An 18675-nucleotide genomic window follows, 5' to 3' on the forward strand; every position below is an offset into this window, starting at 1 on the left:
AACACACACAAGAATTGGGAAGAGAACCTGACAAGAAGCAAAAGGAATTGGACTTGCCTTTGTTATCACTTCATATGATGGAAATGTTAAACAATAAACAGCAGAGAATAAGAAGTGAGGAGTGTAGCCGATCCACAAGAATCACTTAAGCTCTTACAATCTGAAGTTTCAATAATGACACAGAAAAGAGTGCCTTTTTAAAAAAAATTATGTTTTATGTTGGCAAATATCTCTTTAATTTTCTCTTGTCTCTGCTCTTCTCAGTTTCTCTGGGGACCAGCAGCCAAAGTACTGAAAGGCTGCAATAATGTTTTATCAAAGGCAAGGAAAAAAGAAATGCTGGAAATCACAGAGCCAAGCGTGATGTGACAAGATTTTGGGGCTAGGGTGGTTTTGAGGTTAACTTCCAGCTAAGCAGTTTGCAGGCTTAGCTAAGCCCAGGCTTTGAATGCAGGGTGCTGCTTGTTCTCACCCCAGGTCTTGCTCAGGAGAGCTCCATTCATGCAGCACTCCATAAGGTATAACAAGGTACTGTAGAAAGCAGCTACACTTAAGAACACTTTATGCTTCTTGCTGAAAATTTCTTATTTCTTATGAGAGAATTAATCTTTTTTTTTTTTTTCCTCGCTCTCTTTCTCTCTTAAAAAAAAAAAATAAATCTCAAACTTGGCGTTGTGAAGCCATTTCTCTACTCTAAAGCACCCCCTCCTCCCCTCCAACACACACCGTTTTTTAATGAGCTTGGCCATTTGGTAGATGGAGAGAGCCAAAAATATGTCAAGTTTCAGATGTTTTTGAGTTTTTTCATTTCCTAAGGTTGGTCCTGAATCTGGAAGGGGATAGTGGGAAGGAGGCATTTAAGTACACCGGTATTCATACACTAAAATATAACTTTTGCTGTGATTCTGGATCTGCATAAGAGATAGCTGACTCCCACCTAAAGTATTTTGGATTCAAAATATTCAAGGAGGGTTTTCACTCCCACATATGAATATAAGCAGGTAGTTTTCTTTTTGCAAAATACTTCCTGAGATCTCTTTGTAAAGCATGGCCTTCTTGATATTTTTTTCATAGTAGCCCATAAACTTGAAGGTGGTATTCAGTGATTCTCTAAAATGTTTTCTTTAATTATTATTACAGTCTAATAAATAAATAAATAAACAAAAAGATTTTAAAAGTTCCTGTTGTCTTCTTCACTTTGGGCTTCTCATTGCCTCCCATCACTGCAAAGGTCTACCATGGGAAGACTGCTGACATTACAGGCCCAGCATTTATTTATTTTTTCAACCATTCACTGTGGGAGAGGGTGCTTCTTATGCTGTCTCAGACAGCACAGAGCACATTTGCAACGATAAACAAGTGTTAAACAACAGTGTGCAACAACCTGAACGTTTTGCATCAGCCCAAAACCTTCATCTAGAGATTGCAGGAGCTGGTAACAATTGCCGTTATCAAGCTCCACATGCTGGGAGCAATTCATCTTGATGTAGCATTAGCACTGCTCAGGCCAGAGAGGAACCACAAGAGGTACAGAGGATGCTGAGATCTCAGTTCAGACCATAGTCACTGGTTGCCATGAGGTTCTGGCATGGCCCAAGACCCCGCTGTGCAAGGTGCTGTACAAATACACAACTAGAGAAGCTGCCCATGCTCCGAAGTTCTTCCCTTCTGTTGCTGGAGTTTCTCTAGTTGCTGTATTTCATGGTGTAACCTGGTGATGCTGCCAAAAGAGGGAACCCTTCCCTCTCCTTCCTGAGTCTGCACCTCATCCCTGTCAAGCTCACGGAGCAGCAATTTTTGTGGAATGAGGTAAACTGAACTGGAAAACTAATCCAGGTTTATGCAAAATTCAATGAGAAAAAAATAATAAAAAATAATTCCCTCCTTGCTGCCAGCTGGCTCAGGATTTCTTTAATTCTTGAGCTCAAAGCTTGTAGTTCAGTGGCAGTGTCAGCTCTGTAACACCTGAATAATTTCATCCTCAAGGTGGCTGTATTTCACGACTGAGTATTTGTCCTTTCGTGTGAGTACACAGCTGCTATTAACTTCAAGCAGAGTTTCTGATTTGGATGTGTCTCTTCGACCAGAACAAGACTCAAAACATGAAAAGTCAAAATTTATTCTCGGAAGCCCTGACTCACACTGCCTAACAGAGCCTGCCTGGTTAAAAATGCTGGGGCTACCTGGCTGCCTGCTGAGGTGGATGAGAAAAATGGGGTTCCTCCAGAGGCTGATTTTGGTCTTAGATGTCTCTTCAGTCTTAGGGTCTCATTCTTGGGAGCATTAATCCTCTTAAAGCCAATAATTTCTCAAATCCCGATTTAAATACCTGCATTAAATGCTTAAAGTTGAGTTATACTTGTTCCTAGATTTATATGTTAATGCAGTTCCATTGTTAAGAATGACTTTAAGCTACCAAGTAGGAAGAATATTCAGCTACAGTATATAAGTATACACTTATAATAATGTGTATTCATTGTATATAATAATAGTAATAATAACTTTATAGCCTTTATATCTGGAATGTTTCCTTGCAAGACATCAAAACTTGTTCCTCACATAGACATTTTAAAGTTACTTTAATTTAATATATGTTAAAAAAAAAAAAATGTATTTTCAAAATCTCCTGGATTGCAAAGTGATTTTATAATTCATATTAGCATAATCTATTTGGAAACGTTTTGGTTGTGGAAGAAAAGGTAATGACTGGCCTTTTAATTTAAAAGAAAAATGCTGCAGATGGTGGGGTTTTGTGGTAATTTAGACACCTTTGGATTTTAAAGAAATAAATATTTAGGGAAAAATCTGATAAAATAAGCCAAAGAGTAAACACATGGCAAAGCATTGCCAGAGGATAGAATCTCAATATTCATCTTCTGAGCACACTACAAAATCTCTGTCTCACTTATGCAATAAACTGCTAGTATCTGGAAATCTATTTTACAGGAGGATGGTATTTGATTCTGGATCCTCCAGTGAAAGCTAATTCCTTATTCAGATTAATATATTTTAGATCCTTTGCAACTGTCCAATAATAATTTCCATAAAAGTTTTCCAAAACCTTGACAGAGATTTACTGTGAAACAAAGCTGCAATGAGCTTGGGAAGAAACCTCAAATTTCCCCATGAAAAGATGCTGGGAAATTTCCTCTCAAGTCAATGCAAATATAGATTATTCCCTTGGTCATTCAGAAACACTTCACCTGACATGAGTCTTTGCTGTAATGATCTGCAGATTTAGTATATTCCCATGCTTATGGAAATTTGATGTGATTTTTCTTTTCTTTTTCCAAATGAATGTGTAGTGGAATTCAGCTGCCTAATTTTAAACAACTGAAAGGTAAATGCATAATCAAAGCATTTTTTCTCATCTGTGATGTCTCCAATGAGCAAGTTTATTTCCTCATGATGTAAATGTTTAGAAAAAGAGAAATGCATTGCTTCTGAAGGTTCGCCATTCCCTTCTCTGGCTACTTATTGGGCCCCGTTTAGACTAGACAGTGAACATAAAAGGGCTCAAATAGAAGAAATGTATCCCATCTTTGGCTCTTAGGATACATTTTCCTACAGAGACTCCCTGTATGGGTGGTAGGGCAGGGTCTGATTATCCAGACCTGACCAAGTACCACTCACTGTAGCAAATGTCCTGCTGTTGTGGGCGTTTGTGAAGAGAAAGAGAAGTGGCCCAACTCCACAATCCATTTCACAAACATCACCAATGTATTCCTGGAGACTTGTGCAGCTTTTGGTCTGCAATTGCACTCAGTTGGGACCAAAACACAGCAGAACAGATCCAGCTGAATATTTTTAAGTATCCTGTTCAATTGAGCTTTTACACTGTCTGCTTCAAGAATTTTTCTCTGGCATAACCAGAACCTCATTAGCGAATGACAAAATTCAACAGGGACAACATGGAGCCAATTAGTGACATCATGCTTATCAGGGTTTTTCAATTTAAAGTCTTGGGGAATTTAGCACAAAATGGCAAAACCGCTACAAGTCCAGCCCATTAAAAATTCACAGTCAGCACAAAAATCCAGAATAAAACTGATTTCATTCTAGAAAGTTAAAAAAAGGACCAAGACAAAAAGAAAATCTATCAAGGCTTCCATGATTATTTAACACATCAGTTACAACATCCGAAGCACTGTTCAAATTCAATGTATGGAGTGATATTTGTCCTGCAGAACTTGGTCGCTAATAAGACGAAGGATGAAGGACAGCACTGAGCAGTGAAATATCCATACTTGCCAAGCAGTGTCAGAGTCAGAATTAAAACCAAATGCTCTTTCCATGGGGGCTATAAAATCCTGACTTTCACATCAACTTTGTCTTTGACCTTGGTCATACCATTTAAGCACCGTATCTTCAATACAGCATTTGCAATACTCAGCTAATAGGAATCTGTTTCAAGGGACAAACCCAGATTGGCCTGTGGGGACCAGAATGCAACCAAAACTCTACAGAAACTTGTTCTATTTTCTGCTCAAGTTCCTAACTGCTCCAGTTGTGTCTGTGTAAATTCTCTGACTCAGCTGGTGCTGACAACTCCTCCTTGTTTAATACTATCTGTGAATTCCATTTCTGCACAGTTCAATTCCACTTTCCGATAATTAATAGAGATGTTAGATGAGACCAGACCTAATGCAAATTCTCAAGATACCATGAAAGATACCTTCCATAAACTTGTTACATTATCATTTATCATGATTCTTTATTTACAATCTTTCAGCCACTTTCCAACCCACATAACTGATTTCCCATCCAAGCCAATCTGAATTAGTTTTTCTATTAGGATTTCCCCATACTAGCCAGGAAATGGGCTAGACTGACCTTATAAACCTTTTACATCTTTGACCTCTTAATGTTACACAGAAGCATGAGATTGCCCATAAAACTCCAACACCTCTGACTGAATTTCTCCAGCTGCACCATAGCACTCCTCTGTGATGGAAAAATCAATGTGATGAGGAAGCTCTGAGTTGCAGCAGAATATGAATTCTTGAAGATGTGGTCCTGCACCAAAATCACCATTCCACTGTGCAAAGCGTTCCTTTACGTAACAGCTGTCCTTCCTGCCCTGTTTTCTGCTTGAAGAGGCTATAAGAAAGACCCAGTTCAAATTGGTCCAATGGTTTAAGGATGTAATTGATTCTTTGAGTTTCATCCTGGGTTATTCTCTGTCTTGGTTACCTTTTACTTAGCTGCTTTAAAGGAAGTGGAAATAAAAAAATAAAAAATAAAAAAAAATCCTTTTCTGCCTTTATTTTTCCCTGTCATTTTTTGCTACTTCAAAGATTAGTTGGGTTTTCCAACAAAAAAGTGTCAGAATCATTCCGAAGGGAGCTTTGTACAGATCTGTTAAGTAGTGACAAATTACCTGTTTTAACTCTCTTTTTGAGGTGAATATTCTGATGAAAAGATCATTGAACATATGCTAGTATAGTATTTGGCATTTATATAACACATTTTCCCTTCAAGGATGCACTCCTTTTCCTCCCACCTCTGAAATCTAACACTAGAACCAAGAAAATGGCAAAAGTTGCAGTAATAAAAACTTGATTCTGTTAGGAGGTAAATAAACAAACAAACAAATAAATAAATAAATAAATCTTTTCTTTTAAATTAAATTCTACTAAAAAAAAAAATCATGCAAAACTTCAGAAGGGTTGGGAGCTCTTCAGCTTGTCAAGCTTGTGAATTTATTTTTGGGTATGTACCTAAAGCCTAATAATACTTTTGGTAATCTTGAAGCCTGGGGAAAGAATGCTTTGGAGAGACATCTGTAAGTATTCAGCAATGCTCATGTTTCTTTGCTTGTGCCCCAACTTCCTATACAATTTACAATGATAACTGTGTGTATGTCAACCGGGTGACCAGCAGGTTTTACTTGCAGATAGAAAATAAGTTATCACAGAACCACAGAATCATCTAGGTTGGAAGAGACCTCCAAGATCACCTAGTCCAACCTCTGACCTAACACTAACAAGTCCTTCACTAAACCATATCACTAAGGGCTACATCCAAACGTCTTTTAAAGACCACCAGGGATGGTGACTCAACCACTTCCCTGGGCAGCCCATTCCAATGCCTAACAACCCTTTCAGTAAAGAAGTTCTTCCTAATATCCAACCTAAACCTCCCCTGGCGCAACTTTAGCCCATTCCCCCTCGTCCTGTCACCAGGCACATGGGAGAATAGACCAATCCCTACCTCGCTACAGCCTCCTTTAAGGTACCTGTAGAGTGCGATAAGGTCGCCTCTGAGCCTCCTCTTCTCCAGGCTGAACAATCCCAGCTCCCTCAGCCGCTCCTCGTAAGACTTGTTCTCCTAACCCCTCACCAGCTTCGTTGCCTTTCTCTGGACTGTCTTGAGCACCTCCATGTCCTTCTTGTAGCGAGGGGCCCAAAACTGAACACAGTACTCGAGGTGCGGCCTCACCAGAGCCGAGTACAGGGGGACAATCACTTCCCTAGACCTGCTGGCCACACTGTTTCTGATACAAGCCAGGATGCTGTTGGCCTTCTTGGCCACCTGAGCACACTGCTGGCTCATATTCAGCCGACTATCAACCAATGGAGAGGATAATTAATGTTTTTTAATGAAGAAACATCATTGGTAGAGCATCTAATACCACACTTTCCAACTGCTCCTGAAGAGATGAAACGTGTTTGCCATTTGGATCCAGAACAGTTTGTGGTGAGGTCTCTATTGAGGGTAGTTTTGCACTTCTCTCAGTAGAACGAGTCAAGAAAGTGAGCAAAGTGAGTGTGGATTTTAAGGAGAAAAAAAATATTTTCATGTTGTATCTGCTCATCTTTGAAATTGTTAATGCATTTAGTTAATGAATCAAGATCTATTCTAAGAAGCCATCCTGGAAAACGTCTGGGAAAAAGGCGATTTGTATTTAAGTCTCAGGCCATGTCAAACAGATTGCATTGCATAATGAAGTACTGCTAACAGCATCTTTCTTCTTAATGAACTGCATATTGCTTTATGAATTAAACCCTTTTGGAAGTCTGGGAGTGAGGATCACTTGGCCCATCAATACAGTGCCTTGGTCTCCAATGAAATATGGTGTTCACAAGAGCCAGAGCGTTCTGATGGGGGCACACTCACGTCCTTCAAGACTGGGTTGTGTCCTCAGCCATGCAGCAAACCTGCTGGGCAGAGTTTGAAGACCTCATTTCTCTACACTATTTAAAACGGAGCATTCTCCACTTCCCCAGAGTTTGAAATTTGACATGAAAAAGTTCTGAGAGTTATTTCAGTTCAAAATGTGGGAAAACATTTCATTTTAAAGTATTATTTTTACCCTCTATTTTCTAATCTATGGAATAGTATGAGAGCAAATTATCTTGGAACAATTCTGAAATAACACTTTGAAAGAACTATTGCATCATGAAAAATATAGGTATTTAACTGGGGGCATGTCCAAGAGAAACTACCAGACCCTGCCCTTTTCTCCCCCCAAGACAAAAACTAATGGCAAGGTAGGCATTATTTCACAGAGACTTTTATTTTCAGGAGTACTGTAACTTCTCAGAGAAAAAGATTCAGGTGAAATTTTATGGGCCTTCCCTACAAGCAGCACAGATAATGTGTGATTTAGCGCAGAAGTAGCAAAACAGTCCATGGTCACTTCAGAATCACTGTACCCTTTATTTAGCTGTTCACACACTTGCAAAATCACACCATGTATATGGAAAGAATGACACTTCCCCACCAGAATGACAGCACTTGTGTAACACTTTTGGGAACAGCTACATGAGGTGCAAGAAAAGCGAGACCCTCTCTTACACATGGGCAACTTTTTAGGTGCCCTCTGAACTGGTCCTATAGGTGATTTTTATGTTTCCTGTATATTGTGGAAGGATATAGATTAGCCATTCAGGCTTTCCCTTGGTGGTATTCAATGGCATCTCCTAGGTCTCCCACCAGCTGCACAAGGAAATTAATTGAGGTGGACTGATTTATTAGGTGCTTAATCTTTAATCCCAAATTGCTTACTTTAGGTAGGTGGGCTTCATTACACTTTAATCCTCTGGGAGGTGGCACTGCCTTCAAAGGCATGGGACAGGCAGGCAGGACAACCCTTTGCCTTCTCAGATGCCCTCAGAGTAGACAAGCAATCTGGTTTTGGGGCTGGTGCAATAGGTATTTTTAAAGAAAAAAATATTCTGGGAGATGCCAGAATGTCTGCCTTCATATGAATTGAAGAAATTTTACACACCTATGACTTTTTCCATCTTAATTGTAGCCCATTACCAGAGTAAAACCTTTCTGCACTAAAAAACAAGTAGTGACGTGCCAGTCTCACAATCTGCCATCCCATGTCATCTCCCTGGCTGCAGAGTGCACTGGTTGAGGGAACATTTGGGGCCAGAAATGCAAAACCAGGGAGAAAGGCTGACCTCGTGGCTGTGAGAGGGCTGACCAATGTCTCACGGAGCCACTGCTGGACCTGCAGAACTGGCCTTGTGCAGGAACTACCCACCAATGCCTGAGCAGGGTCAAGGAGAATAAAATCTCCAGCAAAATCTCTGCGCCATACCAGAGTTGCCTACTGACAAATTATTCTGTTTGTCCTTGAGCTGGTTCCACAGTAATTTCTGATAGCTGGAAATCTTCCTGCTGCCACCACATCATACTTGCGAGTGTCATCAAAGACCATCTCCAAGCATTTCACCCAAAGCTGCTGCTCCCCAGTGGACCGACCAGTGTAAAACTGAGACTAATACATGTGCCACTGCATGTGAGCATCCCTGCAGTACAGCAGAGCACTTTCACTGCTCTCTCCCTTTGCAGGATGCCTCACAGTTCCTCTACCAAGCAGTTTCTTTACTATCTTTTCTCCACATGAGCCTCCTGCACCTTGGTAGGTAGGAAATCAGAGATCAGGACTAAAACAGTGAGCAACAGAGGTATAAAGACTTTATAGCTTGTACTTTCTGTCTTCCCTTCTCTTTACCATTACACACAGTACTTGCTTTCCTAAGTTGTAGAAGACTTTGTTTCGCAGGTATTTAAAGCTGCTTTTCAGCTCAAGTCTCAGCCACACACAGCATGCTTTGCTGCTTGCACGAGGAGTGTGCAATGGATGTGGGGTTTGCATAAATTAAAAGCTTTCATAGAAGTGTATGATCATGGTTTTAAACACTTACTTCATTCCTCTCAGAAAACCTGTCAGCATTTTTTTTCACCATTACTTCTGTAATGATAACTGTGCAGACCTCTGCATAGGGCTCTTTACCTCTTAATATCTGATAAGGTTTAATATAGTTTTTGTTTTAGATTAGTATTTTCAAAATATTCAGCACAACCTTACCTACATAATTTTTATTTACTAAGAATGACATGTATGCAACATGTATACACACGTATACATATAGGATGTTAAATGTAAGAACTTCTTTGGACATCTTGTCCTTACAGTGTTCCTCCAACTTTTAAGGGTCTCCTGTCCTGTCCTGTCATGTCCTGTCCTGTTCTCCCCTCTCCTTTTCTTTCCTCTCCTCTCCTTTCCGAACATATTTTGGAAAGAAAGACATTGGGAATGGCTGAGTTTAGAAGATGTTATGTCAGCATAGAAACACTGTTTGAGGATGTCTAGAGAAAATGAGGCATTTTTAGCGTCCTGCACATTACAGGATGAATCTATGAGTTTAACTCTGAATATTTAACAAATAAATATTTTTATATATATATGCTTATATATATATATATTTTATATATTATTTTTTTTTCTCTCCACAGAGGAACAGCTATCATAGGAAGACAACAAAGTGTTACTGGACTTTCCACCTTTGGCTACTGGTTGACATTCAGCCCAGATCCAAAGTGGTGAGAAGTTATTACTCACCACAGGGACCTAGAATTGCATCTTCCTTTTCTCTCAACCCAAACAACCTTCCAATTGCTCCTTTATTATTATTCACATCACGGCAAGGTCTCCAAATGGCCTGGCATTGCATAAAAGGCTGTCCCTCCCCGCAAGTGCTGACAAAACTAAAGAGCGGAATAGCTGGGAAGGAAAGGCATGAAGCAGCTGACCAGGGTCGTCTGTGAGGTCAAGGGCAAAGCCAAAATTAAAACCAGCATCTGCCATGTTAGAGGAGACCACGTCCTCTCTCTGATACCAGACAGCTCTGACTCTGTGGTGCTATACCCTGCCTGCATTACAGTATGTCTCACAGCTGCCTGATTCTTAGACTTCGCCTCTTTACACAACTGCATCGTATGTCACATGCTTGAAAAGTAATAGTAAGGTTGAGACATCATTAAATTTGCTCCTGTTATTAATCCCTAGTTAGCAGGACTGAGTTTAAAGGCTCTTGTCCCCGTCAGTGGTCAGACCTCTGAGTATGAGTTATCCACCCAAGCTTTGCACTACTGAATCCCTGAGCAACTGGAGAATATTTTCTTTGTATTTATCATCGTGGCCATTAAACTCAGCTGTTAGAGGGGAAGGAATGAGACCCCAACACAAGGAACCTGCTGTCCATTGCCCTGCTAAAGTGAAGGTGGAATTTATCCCAGAGGAAATTTATGGCTGTGATGTGCTGCCCTGAAGAATGCCAGTGCAAAAAGAACACCCTAAAACTTAACATTGCTTTGAGAGGTTTCTGCTCTATTCCTGCTATTTTATTTTATTTTTATTTTTATTTTTATTTTTATTTTTATTTTTATTTTTATTTTATTTTTAGCTTTAGGACAGCTTGTCCTGGTACAGACTAATTCTGTTACATGTCCCTAGCCCAGTCAGGGCTGATGGTCTGACCTTCCTTTTAGACAAGAGCCCAGTCTAGCAGAGCTATGGAAGAGACCTTTCTTAATGTATTGAGTGCATGAAGGAGTGGATGATTTTCCTAAACATGCAAGAAATGCTTCATTTCTTGCCCACAGTGAGGGTGCAGGCTGTCTGACCATAAGAGCTGCAGGGACATCTTGTGTCAAGGACACAGCTAAACCCACTGCAGACAGCAGCTCCACCAGCCCCTCCAGCAAGGTGGGTCCAAAGCCCTGCCTCGTCCTGCTGGAGAGTACAAAAACGCAGCTGGAAGAGCAACAGGGTTGTTTTGGTGTTGTTTTGTTTTGAAATACGTTTTCCCAGCCTGTGAGCCAGAAGAAGCCGCTTGCCTTCAAAAATATTCTGCCTTGCTTTCATGCTACCGAGCAGCTGCTCCAAGTGCAGCCTGCCCAATCATGTCTTGATCCGAGAGGCTGAGATGAAAACTATCTGCTGCCTCCAGCCTTCCTCTTCTGATCCTCTCCCTGCTCACATTTTATTGTTTTGATTTGACTTAGCAGCTTTTGCCAGCCAAAAAGCACTTCACAGGATCCTGAGCCACAGGCTTGGCTTGGGGCAGGAGGGACCATGAATGGGTACAGAGCTGCACTGCCACCAAGGAAGCATCTGGAGAACACTTGTACTTGCTGTCAGAGTGACCTCATACCTGAAAAAACTTTGCAGAAGCAATAATCAGTTTGTGGCTACTGCTGATATGCAGATGTCCGCTCTGCTCTTGGTGGGGTGTGGTCTTATATCCCCTCTGTCCAATGATGCTCTGCCAGGGCTATCTAAGGAGGGATTAATCTTAGAGCAGCAAAAACTCCACAAATGCAAATGGAGCTAGACTCATTAAGAAGTACAGCTGCTAGAGTGAGAAAAAAAGAGAGAATCTGGCCAGTAACAAATCCACAATTACAGGTTTCAAGATGTTAAGTGAATGCAAGTAACTTTTCTACTTGAGCAATAAAGGATTCAATATCCTGTTGATGTGCTTATCACAATTCTGGAAATTGAGATGTCTGTTTTATTGGCTGCTGTTTAGTGTAGTGTTCATAAATGACTGATACTTAAATAATTGAAGGCAGTATTACGAAAACCAATCTGCTCTCAAAGGCTCCTTCTAACCAGCAGTTGTTGTATTTGTTCTGATCTCAGAGAAATAAGTTCCAAGTTACTATCTTTTCTCAGACAATAAACGTGAAAAGAAAGAGTAAAAGTGAAATACTTGGAAAAAATGCTTTCACATATGTATTTTTTTCCAGGTTAGGACTGTGTTTTGAAATAATTTTCATTCTTTGCAGTGCTCTCTTTAAATTATTGTTCCCTGACAAAGACAGCAAATTTGCTGGGCTTGCTGACAAATCAGGGTTAAACACAGTTTCCTTCCTCGTATCTGACAGTACACAAGAAGCAATCCCCATGTAATCAATAAGCCTGTCCATACTAATAAATAAAATATGCCTCAGACCTCTGGCCATGTGTCAGGGGCAACACATAACCAAGCAGATACACACTATTATCCCCAGAACAAACAGAGTAGTTATGAATACTGAGAACGGACCCTGACTCGTACTATCTCCCAAGCCATTCCCTGGTACTATCTGGGATGACTACCAGACAAACATCATACCTGGGACCACACTTGTGAGTTCACAGTTTACAAGGGTCAGTGCTCAGTGTAGATTTGCCCGGTCTATGCGATAAGGGCACAATCCACACCCCAAGTACAGGAACACTGCTGCGCCACCTGGCCTAGGGAAAACATGAGCAATCTTGCCCCACGACATATCTCAGAAGTCTCCATCCAGGCTTCATACATCCAGCTATGGTTTCCTGCTTGCCACGTTCTATCTGCATGACCTTGGGCAAGGCACTTTTCTGGCTGGGCTGCAGACTGCAGCATCACGTAGCAACGGCTGTAACAGTGCTGGACTGCCCCAAAGCAACGGGAGCTGGGATTTCCGTACATCTTGGTTCACCTGACCTCTCGGAGGAGTAAACCTGTCTACATTGACCCCTGCTTTGCCAGAGTGGATTTTAAACCCACCTTAGGCATTTGAAACCATGCTGCAATCTGCACTGTGGATGTTAAGTGCCATCTCTCTGCTCCTCCTCTGTCTAATAGAGAGACCAGGACTTCCCTCCTTATGGAGGGGAAGTGAAGATAGATGTATTCAAGGCCATAAGCCCTTCCAATACTTCAGCAAGTAAAGATTAAATGATCATTACTCTACAAAGACAGATTTTCTCAGGAAAAACCAAGCAGTTTCATTACACTTTGCCCCAAACCAGCTGTTTCAAAACCAGAGCAGTTTGATGAAATCTGGCATATAGAGAAGGAAAAGAGTTCAAGAGGTTTTGCAGGTCCCAGACAGAGCAGGAGAGGGGCTGGAACAGCTCAAGACTTTCACTGTGGTTCCTAAACAAGCCCAGGTTGACACTTGCCCCATGTCAGATGCAGACTAACCACACAGATGGGATAGCTTCATGGTTTGTAAACCCACAGGATCTTTCTTAGAAGAATTTTATTCAATCTGATGTTGTTCATAAAAGAACAAGACAAAAAAATCTAATAATATTAAACAAAAAATGAGGAAACCCTAGAAGACCCTGCTAGGTCTTTATGGCTTACAGGGAAGTTTAGCTGAGATAGCACCCAAGGATATGGACTGGTCAGTGTGATGAACCAGGTAAGGGCAGGCAGACTTGGCTTTCTGGTTTGCATTCCCATTAGGTCTGGCCACAACTCGTGTCGTGACTCAAAAAGAGATTAGAAACCTCATGGCTACAGCCACTGGGGTTGTTGCCTTTGCTGGACATCCAGACACTGATCTACCTTAGTGGGTGTAGCATCCAAGGTGTTCATGGTTAGACAACCCTGGAGCAAGTGGCACAGGCCTAGGTTTCCACAGCCTTCTCTCAGAGGTGCAGAGACGGGGGGGCAGTAAATAAATCCAGGAGCCTGGATTAAACTGGGATTTTGGCCATGGCTTGAAGGAGAACAAGAAATGTTTCCCCTCAACTTCCTAACCCTGTATCTTCATAGATGGGGCACTGAGATGACAGAATGGGAGCTCACCTGGATAATTAATCTATGCAAAGCAGTAATTTATCCCCAGCAGCTGGAGTCAAAGAGACCAGCGAAGATGAATCTCTGAGGACAGGGGGTAGCTGAAGGCCAGCCAAGGTTCATGGCTGACCACAATGCCACAAATGAGTCCTTGCTGTACCAGAGAAAGAAAACCTCTTGCAAAGTGTGTGTCTTTTTCCCAGCAGCATCAGGGACTCTGCCTTTCCACAGACACAGGTTGTATTTTTTAGTTTTTCTCTAAAGTGTACCCACAGATTTTGGTGGTTTACCTTCCTTTACTGAGAGGTGGGTAGGAAGCTCCCAGCTTTATCCCACTTTAAAGCTAGATACTTAAGGACATCTACTCCTTACACAACAACTAGTTGGAGGATTGGAGGTGCCATGCTTTGGGAAAACATTTGTCCATGTGAATTATCTACCAATCACTCTTATATTCCATTAAATCTCTAATTCATGCCACTTTTTTTTTTTTTTGAACTTTGTTTTTATCTTTAAAAAAGGATGAGCTGTAGGCACACTCTTGGTAAAAAACACATTGCAAGTGACCCAACCTAGTTGTGACAGGCTCATTTAGGGTTACTCTACATGAGGAAATTAATCTGGATTAAGAGTAGAATAACTATTTCTGTACAAGGCTGGGTGATAGCAATATTAATCCAGATTATCCATGTCTCCACCAAATTAGCTTTATCTCAACTTTAAAAATAAATAAAAAAAGTGGAATGAAGGCACATTTATTTCATAATAGCAGAATTTTCTTCATAATGAACTAAATGACAAAAATTATTCAGGGGTATTTAATCCAGAGTAACTCGGTGTTTCTAGCACTCCTTGCACTCAGGACTTTCTGACAGCAGCAAGGACACCTTTCCATTTCCACATGCTCAAACAGCCACAACTCTGCACAAAGCAATTACTGTAACATGTCCAGCAGTGGGACCAAATCCCATGTGTCCCAACCAGCCCTTTTACTGAAGGAAAAAGACCAATAAAAACAATCTGCACTTCTGGTTTAGTTTTTGGGGCAGGGACTGACTTAACTTTTTTTGGTTTTCCTTTCCCTTTCTTTTTTTTTTTTTTCCTAGTAAACAAACAGTAAGAAACAAATGATAACTTCAGGATGTGGATGGTACTTGCAAGAGCACTATCTCCCCCATCCTTGAGGGGCTACGGTAAGGACTATGTCTTCTTCCCTACGTCCTGAGCATGAGTATCTAGCATCTTAAGGATTTTGTTAAACTCTGTTAAGCAAATCCTGCGATGGTTGGGGGAGCATGCAGATATGCTGTAATTTGCAGAAATTTCTTCCACCCTCCACCTGCAAACTTTACACCTTATTTGCTCATAGCAGGTTAGTGAGCCAGATTGCTCCCTGTCAGAAGGCAAGAGGTGCTGGTGTGCAAGGGGAATATTCCTGAGATAGTTGTGCTGAATTATTTATTATTTTAGGACTGAAGGACTGAAACTTCTTTCACCTTTTACCTCATTTCGCCTCTGCTGGAAGCCTCTAGCTGATGGGATCTGTCCCAAAACTCCAGCGCATCAGTCAGCACCAGGTCTAATTATTTTCACACAGAGAGAAAAAATTCCACCTCCCTTCCCGTTCTTTGCATGCAGGTAAAGAAACAGAAAAAGAAGGCAGGACACCTGGAACCTCCCCTGGCCCAAACCTCCCGCTGCTCCTACGGCACTCGCAGAGGCAGGGAGACACAGGAGCTTGCTGTGCCATTGAGGAAAACCTTTTTTTCTGGCCATATTAAAGATAAATTACCCTGCCACGACAGTGAGGCTGGAATAGGTGACAGTGAACCCCCCCTAAGCCCCCCATCCCCAAGTTCACGACCTCCTGTCCCTTTTCCTGATACATTAATCCCTCAAGGCATTGCAAGGTCTCTCCCGGTCCCGAGGCTGTTCTCCACTCCCTGCTGCTCCCGGTTCCTTAGCGTACCGTGTCCCCCGCCCTCCCTCCTCGTACAGAACAATAGCAAGGCACCAGTTTCAGCTGCTTCCCGAGGAAAGCCCAGATCACACATATTTAGAGAGAAAGAGATAGATATGATTATATTTCTCCTGCTGTTTAGGACAAGAAATGAAGTGCTGCCTCTTTAATTGGCAAAAGCATGCAGTAAGAGCATACCTTTAATTTAGTGTTGGGATAGCTCACTTGCACCCTGGCTGTTGTCTTATTGGAGAGGGCAGCCTGCCTCAGATCCTCTAGCACTGAAATAATATCATCCAGCACGCATTTCTTATCCTGATTTCTCAATACACACAGATGGGAAAAAGTATAATTATAGCCTTTGTAGTTCACCTTCATTTCCAGCACGGCTCGGTGGATCTGCAGGATCACATCAGCCTGATGCAAAATATTGCCTCCGGGTTTGGAGAGGAGAATCACCCTGCCATACCTCCCCGGGGTGTGCAAGTCCGAATACAGCTGGCTTTTGGATTGATCGAGGGAGAAAAGGCTGCTGGCTAAGCTCCTCTCGATCTTGGCCAGGCTGTGGCTGGGGGCTACCAGGCTCTCCAGGTCAGTGTCAGGCTGGAAGCGGTTGAGCAGGCTGAAGCCGAAGATGATGGTCAGGACTGCGGGCACAGTGAGGAAAAACACCGGATGCCTGCTCACGAATAAGCCAAGCTTGTAGAAAAACGACTGGAGCCCTCTGTGTATCACCTGCCGCAGCATCCTCCACCAGATCCAGCCTGCAGATGCTCCTGGCCGTCTTAGAAAGCACATGTGACATGTGTAGCTCCTTACCCCTTCCTGTCAGTTTCCCTTTCTCTCTCCCTCTCTCGCTCTACTACTCCTTTAAAAGACTGCAGCAAGTTGCAGCAAGACAGCCAAATATTGATCAATGGGGTGTGTGTGTGTGTGTGTGGTGTGTGTGTGTCGGGGTGGAAGGGACCGGGCAGAGAAGGGGGGGGGGGGGGGGGAGTCCTTGCCTTTTTTTTTTCCTCGCTTTTTTTTTCCTTGCCCTTTTTTTTTTTTTTTTTTTTTTTTTTTCCCTCGCTCTCTTTTTCTCTTCCTCCCTCCCCCCGATCGAGTAGCATCCCCCTCCACCACCACCCTTTCCCGGGTGCCCCCCTTTCCCCTCCGAGGCTCGGGCATTGCACCGGGAGCGCCGCCGGCTCTGCAGTGCCCGCTCCGCGCAGCCCCGCTTCTCCGGGCGGTGCAGCCAGAGCCGGCTGCGGACCCCCCCCTCCCCGAAACCGCCCCCCCCCCGGCTCCGAAACACCGCTTTGCACCCCTCTTTCCTCCCCCCTCACACACATGCGTGGGGAATTTGCCGGGGAGAGAGGATGATGCCGCATTTTAACATCCCCCTACCCCACCGTGCCCCCCCCACGTCCCTATCCCCCCGCCCCATCCCCGCCCGACCCCCCCGGGTCCCCCTGCTCCCCTCCGGCTGCCGGAGGAGGGCTTTGCCCGGACACTTTCCGAAGCTCTTTCCACGGCAGCAGCCACGCTGCGCTCCCTGTGTCCCGGTCCCAAGGCTGCTGCATCCCCCCCCCCGGCCACCACCCCCACCCCCCCGAGGCATCCAGCCCTACCCCAGCCTCCCCCTGGGCTCTGGGAGGGGACACACGAACCGATCCAGGCAAAGCCCCCCAGCCCAAATTTGCCCCCATTCCTTTTTCCCTAGTTTGCAGCCCGAGGTCGCCCGGGAGAAGCTGCCCCACGCTGCTACGAGGGAAAAAGTGGCTCCGGGAGATGCTTGGGGCAAAGGGGAGAAGCTGCCCCGGTGCTCCCTTCTGCAGCCCTTCTGCCTGGCATCTCTGCCCCCACGGCCAGCAGCTTCATGAGCAGTGACCCAGCAGAGGTAGGGCAGGGTCCTGACCCCCTCCAGCTGGGAAAAAAATAAAGGAGGTTTTCCAAGCAAAGCCACCGGCAGTCCATTACATAAGAGCAGAGAAATTCTGCAGCTCCCAGGGCCGAGGGAGAGCAGCAGAGAAACGCACGCGTTTGCAGCAGGAGGGCTGCCCACCAACTCTCCAGGCAGGAAGCTCTGCTCCTCCAGGAGCTTCGTTCAGGACTGCTTGGGACAGCAGATCCACCCCTGGCAGTCCTGACAGCCCCTTGCAGGCAAGGCAGGAGAAAAGGAAGGATTTGCCTTGCAGGAGGCTTATATTTAAATCGTAAGTCTAAGTCATAAGAATATAATTAAAACCAACCCCCCAGAATTGGATCTCTTCTTGGTGCATCCCCACCATCAAATTCCTGCTATACTTTAGCTAGTTTTGTCAAGAAGTAATTGGATTGTTTTTGGGATGGAACCAGGAACACTGTGCAAAGCCTGAGAGAGCAAGGTTCTGCTGTCATAAACCCTTCCTGAAACAAGGAGAGGGAGAGTGGAAACTGGGGAGCTTGAGACTCTCAGCACACTCTGCCCAAGATGAGAAGCAGACTGTGCTCAGCTTGAGGTAACTGTCAGTGTTTTGGAGAAAACCCATTTATTTCATCAATCCCTTCCATGCTGACCCCCTTACACCCCACCCTTCTGTGTGGATGGACATGACATACGCAGGAGCACCCCATCTTTGAGGGCTTTGTAGGGCTTGTATTCAGTCACAGAGCCAGTGATTCATTCAAACTGGAAGCTTGAGGTCCTGCAGAGGTGTGGAAAGATAAACATCTTCTAAGTGATGCAATAGGTAGTCCAGAAGTATTGGTTTAGTAACCTACCTCACTAAAATCTGTGGTTACATTCACAGCTGCTTTGGTGAAACTGGCTTATTTAAAAAAAAATATTTGAATGGTTGCTGCAAGCACATCACGCCTTTCAAATTCAGG

The 18675-nt window shown here is 43.4% G+C and overlaps 1 protein-coding gene across 2 annotated transcripts in view; it reads right to left on the reverse strand.

Moving 5' to 3' along the window:
* The window catches only part of PTCHD4 (patched domain containing 4), a 99147-nt gene extending 82368 nt beyond the window's left edge, over positions 1 to 16779 (reverse strand). Inside the window, exon 1 of one of the 2 annotated variants that reach the window (XM_083829806.1) lies at positions 16195 to 16779. In XM_083829806.1, coding sequence (XP_083685932.1) covers positions 16195 to 16620 — 426 coding nt within the window. In that variant the 5' untranslated portion in view covers positions 16621 to 16779. Of the gene's footprint in view, positions 1 to 16020 lie in introns of both variants that reach the window. The other variant, XM_083829805.1, reaches the window with a different exon arrangement.
* Positions 16780 to 18675: the final 1896 nt, after the last annotated feature.

This window comes from Anser anser, assembly GCF_964211835.1.
Source record: "Anser anser genome assembly, chromosome: 3".
NCBI lineage: Eukaryota > Metazoa > Chordata > Aves > Anseriformes > Anatidae > Anser > Anser anser.